The sequence below is a fragment of the Cervus elaphus genome, chromosome 30 (genome assembly GCF_910594005.1).
Source record: "Cervus elaphus chromosome 30, mCerEla1.1, whole genome shotgun sequence".
In the NCBI taxonomy this organism is placed as follows: domain Eukaryota; kingdom Metazoa; phylum Chordata; class Mammalia; order Artiodactyla; family Cervidae; genus Cervus; species Cervus elaphus.
In genome coordinates this window covers 75,763,099-75,780,789 of record NC_057844.1, presented here as the reverse complement: position 1 = coordinate 75,780,789, position 17,691 = coordinate 75,763,099, and the positions used below count along the sequence as shown (strand labels likewise).

At 45.7% G+C, this 17,691-nt stretch overlaps 1 protein-coding gene across 1 annotated transcript in view; it reads right to left on the bottom strand.

The window, feature by feature from the left end:
* The window catches only part of CLYBL (citramalyl-CoA lyase), a 229,665-nt gene extending 212,930 nt beyond the window's left edge, over positions 1 to 16,735 (bottom strand). The window contains exon 1 of the mRNA XM_043892489.1: positions 16,640 to 16,735. Coding sequence (XP_043748424.1) covers positions 16,640 to 16,710 — 71 coding nt within the window. The 5' untranslated portion in view covers positions 16,711 to 16,735. The remainder of the gene's footprint in view (positions 1 to 16,639) is intronic.
* Positions 16,736 to 17,691: the final 956 nt, after the last annotated feature.

Sequence of the window (17,691 nt, the reverse complement as noted above, 5' to 3'; positions counted from 1 at the left end):
GAAATCCTTGTCTAGTCTTCGAAGCCCCTCACAGCCTGACCCCAACTGGCCAGCTAGCTTCACGTCCAGCCCTGCCGCCACAAGGCACCCACACTCTTCACGGACTCATCTGACGCCCCCTTCTGGGCTCTGGACACGCAGCTCCTCGGCCAGGAAGGCTTTTCCCTCTCGCCATCCTTTCAGAGCTGCTCAAAGGCCCACTTCCCTGTGAATGGACCCCAAGTCTTCTGAAGGCACTCCCCCTCCCTTCCCATTTAGACCATACACTTCTTAGAATGAAGTCCCTATCTGACATGAAGTGTACCAAATAAAGGACCTCCAGGTGCCTGCCATGGAAAAGACCTTTGGGAAATTTTCTCCCATTCCCCCTTCTTAGAGACAGCGTAGGACTTAGCAGGGACATGGTTCTCATTCTTTTCAGGAGAAAGTATAAATGAATGACTGAATAATTAAAAGAGATATGTTAAATGGACTTTTACTTAAAAAGAATACCATTAATATATTATAGAATTTCCTCTTGGAAAAACTGTTCTATGAAAGAAAATAACTTTCCCATTTACCTGCATAATAAAATCAATGAGCCCTGCTAGAAAATGCTTTTGTCCTTACTAAAATAAAAATCAAATTTAAAAACTGAGAGAGAGAGAGAACTACATCAAGCAATAAACCATATGATTGTGGAGATAAAAAGATAAGTTTCCTCATCCCTCATTAACAACAATCCTGGAAATGCTAAGTTGTTACTAATTCCTCAAAAACAGTACACTAATTAGTAAAAGGCACCTGTGTCAACAGTCCTATTTCCATTTTTAAAAGTCGTTTCTTCAGCTGATGCCTGGGGTCCTCACTCAGCACATTAGACGTTTGTGGAGCCTACAAACTGCTCATCACGGCTGGTCACTGGCTAGTTGCTAATGCTCAGCGGTTCCCATACACAACAAAACGTGTGGAGCCATCCAGCTGGTTTCAGAAACTTGCGAGCTAGCCACTCCACTCCACCGAGGTGCTGCACTGGGACAGGAATCCGGGAAGATGGTCCCTTGTCCTCAAGGAGCGTACAGCGCAGTGGGCCTCCCGAATGGGGGGATTCTGCCCCAAATCAACCCGTGAGTTCCTTAATTCCGGATGGAGAAGATGAGAGACTCTTTTCCAACAGCAACTCAGTAATTCCAGTGCTGGCCAGAAGGAGTCCACAATCAAAGTGGGAGGTGCACGCTTTCTATGATACCTCACTCCAGCGTGACACCCTGGGGTGCCTGGGGAGGGAGAGGCGGATGATGAGGGGTAGGGGGAAGAAAACGGAAGCAGAAAAATTTCTGAATGAAAGCAATATTGTTTCAGATCCTGCTGAAGTTCCTCCATTGAGCTGAAAGGCCATGGACTTTTTTTTTAATACACCTTCCTGAGGCTGAATTGAAGAAAAGAAGTGTGAGAAATCTTCCACAGGTGAGAAATTCTGAAATAAACGGAATGTACCTGGGACAGAAACACTGGCTGAGGAGGCGCTTTTGACCCCACAGACTTGGACTGAGGGGGTTCTCCCAGACCCCCGTGCTGGGTCACAAGCACGGACTACCAGCAAGATCTCATCTCCCCCTCCCCACAGCTCGCGCTGGTAAATGAATCCTGTAGACAAGCACGCACAGAAGACAACCCCTTTATGCTTTCGAAAACTCTTTCCCAAAAAGGAGAATACTGAGGAGGCTGAAAACAGCCCTGGACTGTGTTCAAAAACTCAAGCCAAGAAAGAAACTTCAGATTTGACATCTTAAATTAGCAGGAATGTTTAGACAAATCTATAATCGAGGAAAACATACATACACCCACACTCACACCAAAAAAGTTTGCCTTTCCACCCTCTCATGTCAAGTGGATAATTAGTAATGAATTCTGTTTACTGTGACCATCTGATGATTTTTTTCACGCAGGAATTTTAAATTAAGCACCTACTATGTGTCAGACACTGCGCGGGGCACAAGCACAGAGGGGTGAAGGCAGAGATTCCAGCTTCGTGGAAGAGACCAAACGTGAAGGAAGTGCACCCATCCACATCCTGAGACCAAACCAAAAGTGTGACAACGGACTAGAGGCCCTGAGGGTTAGGGTTAGGACATGCCTCAGCCAGTGGGGCCGAGGGGAGTGCAGGCGGTGGCTTTATGCATCTATCTTATTTCTTTTTCTTACGTCCCCTGTTTACTGGTGTCCTTACGAGCCAGGTGCTATGCCCAGCGCCCATTTCATTTCATTCTAACCACTCTCTGTGGTGTCATGGGTCCCTCTTACAGATGAGGGGACCGGAAGGAGCTGGCTAGTCAGTGGCAAGGCCAGGGCTCTGTCTCAGGTCTGTGGTCTTGGGAAACTGTCTGAACCCCCCTGGTCTTCAAAGCCTTCCTCGCTTAAGGAAGCAAGAGATGGCAATGATGCTGGGATGAGTGTGTGAGAAGGTGGGAGGAGACGAGAAGCGAGACAGAGAAGGGGTGAGACCAGACACGCCCTGGAGGGCCACAGGAGGGCGCTTGAAGGATGCTAAGCAGTGAAGGGAGATGAACCAACTTGTGTATTTAAAACTAGTTTGGAGGAAACCACTCAGAGACACCACTCCACACCAGGAGGATGGCAACAAAGAAAACAATGGAAAATAACAAGCGCTGGCGAGGATCCAGAGAAACTGGAACCCTTGTGCACCGCCAGAGGAACCTCCCAGTGGCCAGGGCAGCTGCTGGGGAGAATGGTTTGGTGGTTGCTCTAAAAGTTAAACATAGATTTACCACATGACCCAGCAATTACATTCCCAGGTATACATCCAAAAGAATTGAAAACCAGTGCTCAAATACTTGTGTATGAATGTTTACAACAGCACCATTCACAACTGTCAAAGGTAAAAACAACTCAAATGTCCATCAACTGATGAATGGATAAATAGAATATGGCATATACCTACAATTCTACAATTAGCATCTACCTACAATGCAATACTGTTCAGCCATAAAGGGGAGCAAAATACTCCTCAGCCATAAAGGGGAGCAGAATACTGACACATGATACAGATACAGATGAATCTCAAAAATGTTATTCTAGATGAAAACAGCCAGTCACAAAAGGCCACACACTGCATGACTCCATTTATATGAGATATCCAAAAGAGTGGAAAACAGACTAGTGGTTGCTTGGAGCTGGAAGGAGGAGGAATAGGGAGTGACTACTAACAGATACAGGGTTTTCCTTTCGGGTGATGAAAATGTTTTGGAACAGAGATTATAGTTGTACAACACTGTAAATGTATTGCACTGTATACTTTAAAATGGTTAACTTTATATTACATAAATTTTACCTCAATTTTAAAACATGGGTTGGAGGGGTCTAAGTGGATGTACAAGACCCCCTTCACAGAGGTCCGGATGAGAGATGACCACCTGAATGGTGACACTGGAGACAAAGAGAGAGAACCACAGGACGTTTTTGGAGGCAGACCCAACAAGTCTTGATAACAGAATATACATCCTAGTACCTATGCAGGTGGCGTGTAACATGGGAGGTGATGAGGGAGGTGAGACAGGCAACCAATCACATAGCCACTCCATGAGCTCAAGCCTGAAGCTAGGAGAGTGGACGTGGTAAGCAGAATAATGGCCCCCAAAACATCCCTGGCCTAACCCCTGGAGCCCAGGAATGTGGTAGGTTACACGGCAAAGTGGAATTAAGGTTGCTAATCAGATGACCCTGAGATTGGGAGATTAGCCTGGATCATCCAGTAGGCTCAGTATAAACACAAACATCCTTGCAAGTGGAAGGATGAGGCAGAGGCGAGAGAACCAGCGAAATGGCAGCCTGAGAAGAATCTGACCCATGGTTGCTGGCTCTTGATGCAGGAAGGGGCCATGAGCCAAAGTATCTGGGCTGATCTAGAAGCCGGAGGAGCAAACGGATCCTCCCCACAGGCCTCCACAAAGGGGTGCAGCTCCGCTGACACCTTGGTTTCAGCCCACCACAGCCCACTTCAGACTCCTGACTTCCAGAAATGTCAAGTAAAAGCTCTGTGGTGTTTTAAGCCACTAAGTTTGTGATAATGTTACAACATCAACAGGAAACCAACACAGTGGGGAAGAGTTGACAGCTGAAGAAGGGAATCAACAGACCTGGCAACAGATGGGGCGTGGGTGGGAGGAGGGAGGAGGGCGCCCAAGACGACTGGGAGCTGCACCAGAGACGCCCTTAACGAAGGGGCTGGGGGGAGAGCTGTTAGAGGGGCTGAGTTTCAGAGGGAGGGCATAGAGGGCTGCTGCCTTAGAGCCTGGGGAAGGGCGACTTCTAGGAGGAAGTAGCATCTGTGACGGGGCCTGAGGTGAGAGGCGGGAGGAAGAGTGGGAGCAAATGAGAGCGGGGCGGGGGCTGGGCGGGTGTGGAGAAGGTGAGGGTTCTGGCCGAATGGCCCAAGGCGAGCAGAACAGCGGTGGGAGGAATGCTGGCAAGGTTGCGGAGGGATGAGGTGGCTTGTGCCGCCACTCCGAGGGGCCCAGGCAGCAGACAGCTGGAAGGATCAGGGAATTGATGCTATCTGTGGGGGTGAGTAAGAGGACTGAGGCCAGCTTTAGGAAGCTAGGTAAGAAGCGGGTACCTGAGTGTGAGTGTGGGGCTCCTGATTGTAAGGCTTCTCCCCAGTCTCAGGCACGTCTCCAGGCCCCTGGTGAATCCAGACTGTTCTGTAGCACAGGACAGACTGATGACCCAGGCTCACAGGCAGGACCTTTGTCCAGAGGACGGGGGAGGTGGGAGGGACACAAGCCTCTCTGATGTCCACATTTGCTTCCCTGGCAGAGGAAAGATTCTCTTTTCCGGCCGACTCTTGCAGGTAGGACATTTGTTAAAATGTACAACACCTGGGTGGGGCGACACACACAACATTTGCACACTCTGGTTTTGTCCGTCTCTGAGCATCACCGGACTTCCCTGGTGGCTCAGACAGTAAAGAATCCGCCCGCAGTGCAGGAGACCTGGGTTGCATCCCTGGGTTGGAGAGATCCCCTGGAGAAGGAAATAGCAACCCGTCCCAGTATTCTCGCCTGGAGAATTCCATGGACAGAAGAGGCTGGTGGGCTACAGTCCATGGGGTCGCCAAGAGGTGAACACGACCGAAGGACTAGCACGTTCACTTTCTGGGCATCACTAGGTGAACAGCTGACCACGGGACCTGAGAACACTGGGCTTCGAGCACTGGGGCACTTGCGGGGCAGCCGGGGGCAGGAGGAAACCAGAGGGGGATGGGACAGAAGCAGAAATCACATCTCTGCTTTACCGAATCATTCTCGCAGATAACACTAATTTAGGACACATGCCTCTTCTTACTCCTGAGTTCTTCTAGGCTCTGTATTCCCACTACACCCCAATTACTTCAGAATCACAGCCCCTCTGTACTACGGCAGTCAGCAGTCACTTGATTAAGGGCTTGGACAGAGCACTCGCCAGAGGTCCCTACTGCAGAGAGACAGAGGGAAATGGTGAAGACACCTCCTGACCTGAGGATCTAAAGGATGAGGATGAATAACGCGCAGGAACAAACATCTCCCAAGATGGCAGGAGGGAGGAGTACAAATCACCCGGATGCAGGCTGTGCCCCTAAATTTAGGGGAAGCAGAGCTTTTATTACCCTCAATCTCTGGTCAAATTGAACTCAAATGGACCAAAATAACCCATAGCTCAAAAAAGCCGAGCATTTTATATTTCTGAATTCTCCAAAGTCCTCTTGCTTGAGGTCAGTAATTCCTTCCTAGATTACAGAATGTCAGTAGGCAGGAGGCGTCTAGTGCACCCTCTTCATTTTAACTGAGAAAATAAGGATCAGTTTAGACAAGGGCCTTGAACGAGGTCAAGGGCTAACAGCAGGGTCAGTGCTGGACTGGAACCCTAGAGGATCTATCCAGGGTCTTCCTGCTCATAACAGAGTTAGAAATCTGATCTTGTAAACTGCTTTTTCTTTTTTGACATTTATAAGAAAACCCTGAATAGCACCAATAAGAAATATTAAACCAACTCCAATTTTTAGGAGCGTGAATACTTTCTCCTTTAATCTGAACTATTTTGTGAAGGCAGAAATTACCCAAGGGTGAACTGTGACTCACTGGTATAATTTAAAGATGTTATCATTGTTTCAAAGAAACCTACTTTAGACTCAAACCCTTAACACGGGGTTTCTGTGCTCCCTCTAAAACTAACAATAGCCAAAGAGTGGCAACAGCCCAAAGGTCTACTGATGGATTCGCAGATAAACAAAACGTGGCAAAGACACATAATGAGGTATTATCCAGCCTTTAAATAGGAAGGAAATTCTGATTCCCCACAATATGGATGAACCTTCAGGACATTATGCTAAGTGAAATAATCCAGATGCAAAGGACAAACATGGTCTGATTCCATTTACAGGAGAATACAGAATAGCCATTCATAAGACAGAACAGCCTTATGGGGACTGGGGGTAGGGGGATGAGGAGTCACTGTTCAATGGGTACAGGGTTTCAGTCTTGGATGAGGAAAAGACTCTGGAGATGGATGGTGGTGATAGTTGTGGGGAAAAAAAAAAGTGTACTTAATGCCACTGAACTGTACACTTTAAAGTGCTTAAAATGGTAAATTTATGTTATGTATATTTTTACCACAATAAAAAAAGGCACTAATCTCCAGATGCAGTATCTTTCATCCAGCAAATCTGTATCGCGCATTGACTGTGGGCCAGGTACTGCTTCAGGGCCAAGGCACACAGCAGTGGGATAAACAGACCAAGTCCATGTTCTCAGGAACACGGAGGCTGCGGGTGAGGGGCAGACAACCAGCAGACAGACAAGCATACAACAGGACAGGTGGAAGTGGGTGCAATGGAGAGTGACACTCAGCGGGGTGAGGCGGAGGGAGCGTGGCGGGCGAGGGTGTGCTTCACTGGGAAAGACCCCTCCGGGGGCGGCGTCTGAGCAGACTTAAAGGGACAGTGCTGCGGGCTGACCCACAACCCCAAGCAGCTGGAAGCGGCAAGAGGAGGGAGGGGGCAATAAAGCAGCCCAGAGCTACTTCTTAAATGTCTCATAAACTGTCAAAGGGACCGTTTACAGGTCAGTATAGAAAGAAATATGCCTTCTACATCTATGTGTCTTTCATTCACCTTAAAATGAATTCTATCTTTTACTAAGATGCATGCCTCTCAGGAGGCAACTTAAATCGCTCATTGTTAGAGCGCCCTCCAGTGTCTCCGTATGAAAACAGCATCTGGCAAGGATTTTTTTTTTTTTCCCCCTCCTAAATTTTGGTATTTGGCCAAAAAGTAAAGTGGGCATATCATCCTGCTCACAAAGAATACTGTGAGATTAAGTAAGACAATAAGTCAAGTGGAAGTGCTTTAAAATAAGCCTGCTCTACCTGTAAGGTTGTGCAACGTATACATATGCATGATATGATGTAAAATGACTGTATAAACTTTTAAAAGGTTCATGTTTTAAAATACACATTTTTTTTTTTTTTAGCAATGTAGAACTTTCAGCTAAAAGGAAAACACAATCTACCACTAATTTTAACACTAATTTTACTAGGAGTGGCAAGTGCTATCTTTAAAATTTTTCAGTATTTTGGGGTTCTAAATATCAATATTTGAAGAGACCTGCATATACTTACAGAGAATTTTGGTCACTCGGCTTTCTCGGTCAGAAATACAGCATGGGGTAAATGATGGTTACATTTTACATTTTGGAGTATAAACTTTAGGAACTTTTACTTTGCATTTATGTGTATAGCTTGTATATTATATACAATCCCACACAAAGTTTGTCAAAGAGATTGAAATCATACTATATGTATAGTTTTATAAACTCTTTTTGGCACTTATCAATTTACTGTGGGAAATTTTTTTTGTTAAAAAAAAAGAATACAGCATGGGGAAACAGTTCAGACAGACTTGTTCACATCAAGCAGCCTATTAAAATGGAATCCTTACTTTCTCATGGAAATTGGTTTTGGTTCCTTTATTATGGAATCAAAGCACTTTGGTCAGTCTCAAAGCTTTAAGAGGAAGACGTTACATGCAGTGTAGTTCTGAAAAGAACTAGTAGAAGTTTAACTACATGGCCGTTTACAGAAACACTTGTAGGCTGGGTCAGTGTGACGCTGAGGCCACAGAGGGAAAAGTCTCCAGTGGTTATAGTCAGGAGGCAGGGTTTTTTCCAGGCCTGGCACTGCCAGCTCTCTGACCAGTAAGAGCCTGTGCATGAGGCTACTGATGCCAAGGAAAATAGGCAAGTAAGCCTCCAAAAGACATACTGCAATCCTGCTATATCTAGCACCATTTCTGGAGGGCAATCTGACAACAAAGGCTTAAGCATCAAAAGGCTTAAGACGTGCACACCCTTTCACCCAGCAAGTTCACACACAGAAAATCACCTCCAAGAACTTAAGTAAGGGGAGCCACAGAAACCTGGATATAGGGACATTTATCTGTGCATTTCTTAAAGAAAACAAACAAACAAACAAACTTGTAAATAGACACAATGAACAACTGCAGCTATATACAGAGAAATAAATATGTGATGGCTGTGGAACAATAGTAAACACCAATGCTCAAAGATTAGTGTGTGTCAGTCACGTGCCCAGTCATGTCTGACTCTTTGCCATCCCAAGGACTGCAGTCCGCTGGGCTGCTCTGTCCATGAAATTTTCCAGGCAAGAATACTGGGGTAGGTTGCCATTTCCTACTTCAGGAGATCCTAAATTTTAACCAAAACATAAAATGAAAGCAACTAAATAAAAAGTCATCTTAAATCTGGCCTATAATTGAAAAAGGAAGGAAAGGAGGGAGGAAGAACGGAAAATGAGACAAAGGAGGGAAGGAAAGAAAGAAGGAAGGAGGTGGGATTTCCCTGGTGGTCCAGTGGTTAAGAATTCTGTTTGCAATGCAGGGGACATGGGTTGGATTCCTGGTCCGGGAACTAAGATCCTACATGCTGCGGAGCAACCAAGCGCATACACCATGACTAGAGAATCCTTGCACCACAAAGATTCTGTGCGCAGCAACCAATGCAGCCAAATAAAGAAGGAAGGAAGAAAGGAACCTCAATTCCGGGACCCACTTATTGTCTACATCATTCAAATGAGTTATTTAATTGATAAGGTATCTTCAAGTAACAACAGGAAATAAATTAAAACTTTTATGAATTATAATGGATTTAAATGTACATCCAAGTGACCTATATGAAAACACAAGTACTATTTCCTTGGAATTTTCTTTATTGATTAGTAAAGTTTTAAACTGTCAAGATCATGAGCAATGCACAGAGGAATAAATAAGAAACATGTAACAACAGAACACAGCCCAGCTGCATTCAGAGGCAAGAAAGCAGTTTTGTTTTTACAATTAACAACTCTTCCAGTCTTAAAATGTTCATCAGGCCCACCAACAGCCACTCCCCAAGGAGCCCAGCTTTCTTCTCTGTCTTCCTAAAATCTCAGCCACATGCACCTGCGGGCTTCCCCACAGGGAATCAGTCATGCATAAAACGGCAGCTCCTACAGAGCAGCCACTGCAACTTTTAGTTAAGGAAACTGTGACCAGAGGCTGTTTTCAGAAATTACATCCATCAGACCTTGGCTGTTGCAAAGCCATCGCTGGAGAAAATAACCACTTCAGGTAAAGTGCCGATGCTCAGCGGTGTCAGCCACCCCAGATGCTACCTCACTGACCGTGTGAGGCTCAACTACAGCCAAGCTTACACGCTCACCTTCTCAGACTCTGATGTAACTTCAGAGAATACCCATCCTCAATGCCCCATTACGGAGTATTTCTAGAAGAATGAAGTGCTTGTGGCATTCAAACATTCTGCGAAGCAGGGGCACTCAGGAGAGTTCCCTGAGAGGACAGAGACTTCGGTGGCTACAGTTATTCAGAGTAGAATAAAGAAAAGCACACGTGATGAAAGTGTCCTCCACTCCTTTCTGGATCCACAGGGCCTGGGGGTGAGCAGGTGGAGGATTTTTCAGTTCACCTTCTCATTCCAGCCTTTCCTCCCTACCCTCAGCCTCTCCCTGGGCCAACCTAGTGTCCTTCCTCTCAGTTTGCACCCACACAGATGGTTCTAGCCCACAGCAAAAGTCTACAGCAAGTGTACAAATGACACAATGGGAGTGGAAGCCCTACACAGCTGGGATGGGTCCACCGGCGAAGCCTATGCTAACCCGCAGACTTGGCACAGCCTTGCTGGCGCACAGCCCCTGGCTGGGAATTTCCCTCCGGCGACATCTGCTCCAGGAGGCAGCACCCACCAGCATGTGCACCTCCCAGCAGAGGCCGCTGAGCTACCACTTTCAGCTCTTGCTCACCAGCTCGGTTATTGCCCACGAGTTCTGACTCTGGTTTCACCTCATTTCCCACCAACTCCTCTGTCCAGGCCACGGGCATGTCCCCTGCCTCCAGGCTTTGCCCGGTCTATCTACCCTCTTATGGTGTTTCCTATTTCCTCAGAGTCTCTTACCTCTTCTCTGCAGCCCTACTCCTAGCAGAGGCTCTTTTTTCTTAAAAAAAAAAGCACTCCAAATACTCTTTCCCATCCCATTCTTTTAGTTGCTTAGTCATGTCTTACTCTTTGTGACCCAATGGACCGTAGTCCACCCATCCCGTTCTTTTAGGGGGCCATTCTAGAAGGCTCTAGCTCCAATTCTTGGACCTCTGGTCTACCATCTTAGATCATCTTTACTCAATCCTTCAGTCCTTCCTTTCTCTATCTCTAGGGTAAATAACCATCCTTCTTTGCCTGAAACAGAGGAGCTTTGTGGAATGTGGGACCTTCAATGCAAAAACCAGGACAGTAGTCCTAGGCAAGTTGAGACAGTTGGTCCCCCTATCTCCCTGAACTACTTAACGTTTCTTTCTGCCTCATAACCCAAGACATCATTTTTTGTTTACAGCATCCCATTTAGCTTCTCACTATGCATTTCTAAAGTCAATTTCTAATGATGCTGACAAATATTTAAAAATACCTAACACTTCACATTGAGCTTTTAATACCAAGTCAAGTGACAAAGTACACATATTCTTATTCTGAGTTCTTTTCAAAATGCTCATTCAAAAGTTTGTTCTTTTTAACCCCGGCCTCCTTTTGACCATTCTTTCTACAAAGGCTTTTCCCCTTGCTGTCTCACTGCTTCCATTCTTCTATGCCCTACAGTTTCTTCCCTCTGCACTCTTCTTCTCCTATCTCCACCCTCCATTCGAGTGGTTATTAAAAGGTCAAATTAAACCCAAACTAAGTGGAAGACTTGGAAAAGACCCTGATGCTGGGAGGGACTGCGGGCAGGAGAAGGGGACGACAGAGGATGAGATGGCTGGATGGCATCACCGACTCGATGGACATGAGTTTGAGTAAACTCCGGGAGTTGGTGATGGACAAGGAGGCCTGGTGAGCTGCAATTCATGGGGTCACAAAGAGTCGGACACAACTGAGCGGCTGAACTGAAGTTGAAGACAGAAAATAATAAATATTGGAACAGAAATCAATGAAATTGAACACAGAAAAACAATAGGGGGAATAATCTATAAAACCAAAAACAGTTCTTTAAAAAGATCAATAAACCAAAAACTCTAGCCAGACTGATCAAGCAAAAAGCAGAGAAAAAAGGACTACAAATATCAGGGAGAGAGAGCAAGTCACTACTGACAATATGAACATGAAAAAGATGATAGGGTTGGAGGCAGGAGTGAGGGTTAATTGCAAAAGGGCTCAAGAGAACTTGGGGGATGGTAGAAATTCGGGGGTGATCTAAATCTGGATCATGGGGATGGGCTGCACAATTCTGTATTCAAGAATTATTGCATACAATACTCTTACCAGCTGCTTTAGCTATTATCAAGGTTCTGGGACATTTGAAGCTTGATTTTCTAGACACTACAGTAAATCACCTTACTGACAATAAAGTAAGGAATGCTGCCCTTAAAGGGACCAACAGCAGCCAAACTTCTGTTATGATCCAAAGGGATATTTCCACAAATGATAATTTGGAAAAAATGGCTAGAGAAGCCCAACAACTGTCCTCAGAAAAAGGAAAACAAATCTGGAAATTACCCAACTGTTGGTTTGATAGAAAGAGAAAGCTCTGGTTTGGACAAAACAACAACCCAGTCCTACCAGAGACGGTAAAGTTCCCACTCCTCACCCCCATACATGCATTAAACCACTGGTCTATTGACAAACGATGGAGGAGGAGATGGCAACCCACTCCAGCGTTCTTGCCCGGAGAATTCCATGGACAGTGGAGCCTGGGGCTGCCAAGAGTCGAACATGACTAAGTGACTACACAGCAACAGCTGACAAATAGCCCTCATGAATCAACACTGGTGGCGAAACAGTAACAAGGCCACAAAAGGTGTCCACCTCATGTGTTACACAGTCCAAAGTACAATCCAGGGAAGCCATTCTTACTGCTCCCAGGTATCTTAAACTGTTTAATGAACCATCTGAGGTCTGGCAAATGAATTTTATACATTTACTCCATCTAGTGGATACAAATGTGTTTCAGTCATGGCCTGTATGTTTCCCACTGGACCGAAGGCTTCCCCTGCAGGATTCCTCTCAAACTTCATAGAAATTGAAGAATCCATTTTTACTGGCCAGGCACTTCAACAAGTATGTGCTGTTTGTCTGGTTTTACAACACTTTCATTGTACTTGCCACCCTCAATCCTCTTGTTTAAACACACTAACATCATTATTAAGACTCAATTGGAAAAATCTGTAGAGACTCTCTAACTATTTCAGCCAAAGCATTCCATTGATATTTCTAAATCTCAGATTCACCCCTCTGGAATTCATAAAGTCGCATCCTTTGGAACAGTCACAGGATGTCCAATACACTTGACTCCTGCTTCTTTTAACCCACAGCTGATAAAAGCAGAGATACTCCAATATTGCAAAGGCCTAACTGGTGCTGTTAAAAGTAACCATGTTTTGGTAGAACAATCTTTCCACAGTGTGACCTCAGGAAATGAAGACTTTAAGCATCACACACTGATTGCAACCTGGAGATTTCATCTTTTGGAAAAGACACCGCCAGAACTCTCTTCAATCTCACTGGAAAGGCCCTTATTAAACACTGCTAACCAACCACTGTGCCACCAAACTCCAAGGAACAGACTCCTGGATTCATGTGACACCCCTGAAGAAAGCGCAAATTCTGATTGGAACTGTGTGTCATCTGGTGACCTGAAAGCAAAGATATTCCAGAATTGAAGCAGATAACAACTGATGAGACAGCTTTCTATATCAATACAATACGTAAAACAATCATATCATAAAAAAGAAGAAAAGGGAACAGAACAATATAAATGTAACATTTCTCTATTTTCTGGAGTTAAGTCAGTATAAATCAAAAGTAGATTCTCGTAAGTTATGTATGGTAATGTACAAACAATTAAATATTATCCAGCCATAGGAAGGAACGGAGTTCTAATACATGCTACACCACGGAAGACTCTTGAAAACATTATGCTAAGTGAAATGAGCCAGAAACAAAATGACAAATATTGTGTGATTCCACTTAAATGAAATACCTAAAAGAGGCAAAGAGACAGAAAGTAGATTAGAGAATACCAGGTCCTGGGGAATGAGGAGTTAATGAGTACAGAGTTTCTGTTTGGAGTGATGAAAAAATTGGGGGGATAATGATGTCTGCAAAGCACTGTGAATATGATAATGCCACTAAACTGTACACTTAAAATAGTTAAGATGGCAAAGCTTGTTATACATATTTTACCACAATTTTTTAAAGAGGCATATGGTAAGCCTGAGGGCAACCACTAAAAAAATAGTGAAAAAAATCATTAAAGAAATAAAAAATATCATGTAAGAAAATATTCACTTAATGAAAAAGAAAGCAACAGTAAAAGACTATAAGGACAAAAAAGAGAGGAAACATATATTATAGAAACCAATACCAAATAAATACATTACAAGAAAGGAAAACTACAGACTAACGTCACTCATGAATATAGATGTAAAACCCTCAAAAAAATTCACAAATCAAATCCAATAATGTATACATAAAAAGAACTATAGGCCATGACCAAGTGGGATTTATTCCAGGTATATAAGGCTAGCCCAATATTCAGAAATCAGTTAATATAATCTGCCACATCAACAGACTAAAGAAGAAAAATCATATGATCATATCAATTGATTACAGAAAAAGAACTTGACAAAATTCAACAATGATTCATTAAAAAAAAAAAAAAAACAAGCCTCAGTAAATGGGGAATAAAAACCGTCTATAGAACATATACAATTAACATCAGACTTAACAGTGGGAAACTGGATGCTTTCCCCAAGATTGGGACCAAGGCAAACAGGAGTCTCATCACTCCTATTTAATGTCTTAGTAAAACCATTAGCTAGTGCAACTAGACAAGAAAAGGGAAAAAAGAATCTTACTGTGTTACAAATGTATGAAATCACCTCACTGAAGGGGCTGGGAAGAAAAGGTGCTAACTCAAGTAACTGTGGAAATGAGTGGAATCTCTATGACTAAAGAGAAAGGAACTGTACCTAAGCACTGGACTTTAGTTGATAAAGTCTTTTCCCAAGGAGTATGGTCTAACAAGTCAAATACTGCTACATGTACACTGAAATTTAATAATTGAGTGACTGGATAGCATATGGTGGGAGCCAGGTTTCTCACTGTTGGGGTGAAAATTAACAAACAAGCCAGGTGAGGAGGCTAGAATGATCCATGTGGTAATAAATTAGAATATAGTATGAACTCACGTTTAGCTTAATATAGATTAGATGGTTACATGAGAAATATTTCTAGATGTGTATATATGCATGGATTACTATTCATGTTATTTCTTTGCTCTGCCAGCTGAGAGGATTTAAAAGACATTCCTAGCAATAGCACATCTGCCCGTGGGCAGTTATGTGCCCCCAATATGAGGGCAGGGTATTTCTGTAAATTGGGCAGTAGCAGCAGAGAGCTGCTGGGCTGGAGACAGGAAGGGCAGGGAAGCAGCAGGGATACCACAGCAACAGAGGAAAACTCTGGAGGGTCGGGAAGAGGGTTCAATAACTGCCTATCAGCAACGCTGCTGATGCTCTAAAAACAGAAGAGAAAAGCCACCAGAAGACAGTCCACTGGCTTGAAGCAGAAGTGCTAGACAACTGGGATCGAAAGTAAAACACCTCCAGGCAGACTTTTCTAAGCTGACCTTGGGCACATTTACTTTTCCCATCCCCTTGTGTTCTGAAGGCGCCAGGACCCATAGAATTTAACCTGGGAAGGGCTCTGCATGAAAGCCCGCTCCCATGGCCTTGGTGGGGTGTCTAACAGTGCTGAGAATGGGCCAGTGTGCTAAGAGGAATGAAGTGCATTATGAGCTGAGCCCCAGGAGCCTTAGAAGTCAGTGGCCGGGTGTGGTCACTGGAGGCCACGGAAGTTGGTCCCTTCATAGGCCAGAAAACGACTTTCTGGAAGGGTCTGAGTACACCCCTTCAGGGGCTCCCCTGGCTTCACTGTTGACCCAAGAACCCAGAGACATTACCAGGCCAGGAACTAGGAAATGGGAAGGTGGGACCGGCAAGCCAGGTGGCTCCTGGCATGGAACACCAGGGAGTCAGGAAGCACGGAGCAAGTAGATGTAATCAAGTTCCAGAGCAGGAGCCTTGATTTGGTTTCTGAACCCAACTCTGCCATTCTCTGCTTTGAGAGTCAGTCAGCCTCTGTGAGCCTTGGTTTCCTCATCTTTATAAATAAGTCACCCAGCTTCTTCCCATGGTGATCAGGGAACAGAATGAGGTCATGTATGTGCATGTAATTGGCAAACAAGCAAATCTCAACCAGCGGTTCTCAAGGCGTCATCTGAGGACACCTGGGGTGGGGAGGTGGCAACCTGAGACCCCGTGAAAGGGTCTTCGAGGTCTTCCCTTCTCCAACTGGCTTCTGCATGAGCCTGGAAATTTCTCGGTAAACTTTCTCCAAGACAGGTGATATGCGACTCCAATTGTCCTTAATTAAACTGAAAAGATTTTTTAAAACATAAAACCACGCCACTATTCTTTTTTTAAATATTTTTCATTAAAGATGCAATCTGCGTTCAATTTAAATGGATTTGTGATTTTTAAATGACTAAACTTTTAAATTCCTCATGCCATTAAAAAAAAAAAAAATCAACAGATATAAGCAAAAACTCTTCGGGGTCTTCAGTAATTTCTCAGCGTGTAAAGGGGTCCTGAGACCGAACAGTTTGGGAACCGCTGCGTAAACAACCAGGTGCAGGCGAGCTGCCTCTCAGAGGCCGGCTCCCGGCCCTACGTTCAGGGCTTCCCTGTGTGGGGCCGCGAGTTTTGTTTTCTGGGTTTGAGAGGTCGGACGTTTGTACCCATTTTCCGGACTCAGGCAACGGCCCTCCCCCCACTGAGGCATGGACATTGTGGGGGGTGGGGGCGAACCCCGCGGGGCGTTGGCGACCCTGGCAAAGGTCGAGCACGCGCGCTCGGGAGGCTCACGGCGCTCGCGGCCCGCGGGGCTTCCCGCCAAGGGCCGAGGAAGCCGCGCCTGCGCAGCGCGGAGCCGAACGCCGACCACAGCGAGCGCGGCCGAGCGGCGGGGGAGTGGGGACCTACACTCACAGCCTAGGCAGCGCCGCCGCCGCCGCCGCCGTCGCTCCTCGCGCCGCCCTCCTCAACAGACGCTGCGCCATCTTCCCAACGCGCGCGCCCCGCCCTCGCCCTGTCCGTCTCCACTTCGTCCCTCCCCTCTCTCCACGCCCCGCCCACTCCTCCGCAAGCCACGCCCCCGCGCTCTGCGCGCCTGCCCTCGGGCTGTCAGAGCTTCCAGGCTGAGTTCAGTTCAGTCTAACCGCTCAGTCGGACCTCAGTCGTGTCCGACTCTTTGCGACCCTTTGGACTGCAGCACGCCAGACCTTCCTGTACATCACCAACTCCCGGAGTTTACTCAAACTCCTGTCCATTGAGTCGGTGATGTCATCCAACCATCCCGTCCTCTGTCGTCTCTTCTCCTGCCTTCAATCTTTCCCAGCATCAGGATCTTTTCAAATGAGTCAACTCTTTGCACTGGAGTTTCAGCTTCAACGTCAGTCCTTCCAATGAACATTAAGGACTGATGCCTCCTTTAGGATTGACTGGCTGGATCTCCTTACAGTCCAAGGGACTCTTAAGTCTTCCCTTGTGGCTCAGCTGGTAAAGAATCCACCTGCAGCGTGGGAGACCTGGGTTCGATTCCTGGGTTGGGAAGATCCCCTGGAGAAGGGAAAGGCTACCCACTCCAGTATTCTGGCCTGGAGAAGTCCATGGACTATATAGTCCACGGGGTCGCAAAGAGTCTGACACGACTGAGCGGCTTTCAGTTCACTTCACTTCTGGTTGGATACTAACAGATTCCAGGCTGAAACGCAGGCAAAGTCTAAAGGGGGGTGGGGGGGCTCCTTCTTGAGCGGGTCTTTGGGTGACTGAATCCAACCCTCCCCATGCTTCTGGGTGGCTTTTGAGAGACCTTGCATATTCCCAGCCCAATGTAACCAAATTTTCAAGGGATTTCTTTGTTGATTTTGTTTAAATACTACCTAACAAAGTTTGTGAGCCTCACCGTGTGTGCCTCGGTTAACAGTTAATCCTTTATGGGGCATTTATGCCTGTAATAGGGTCAGAATAGCTACTGCTGG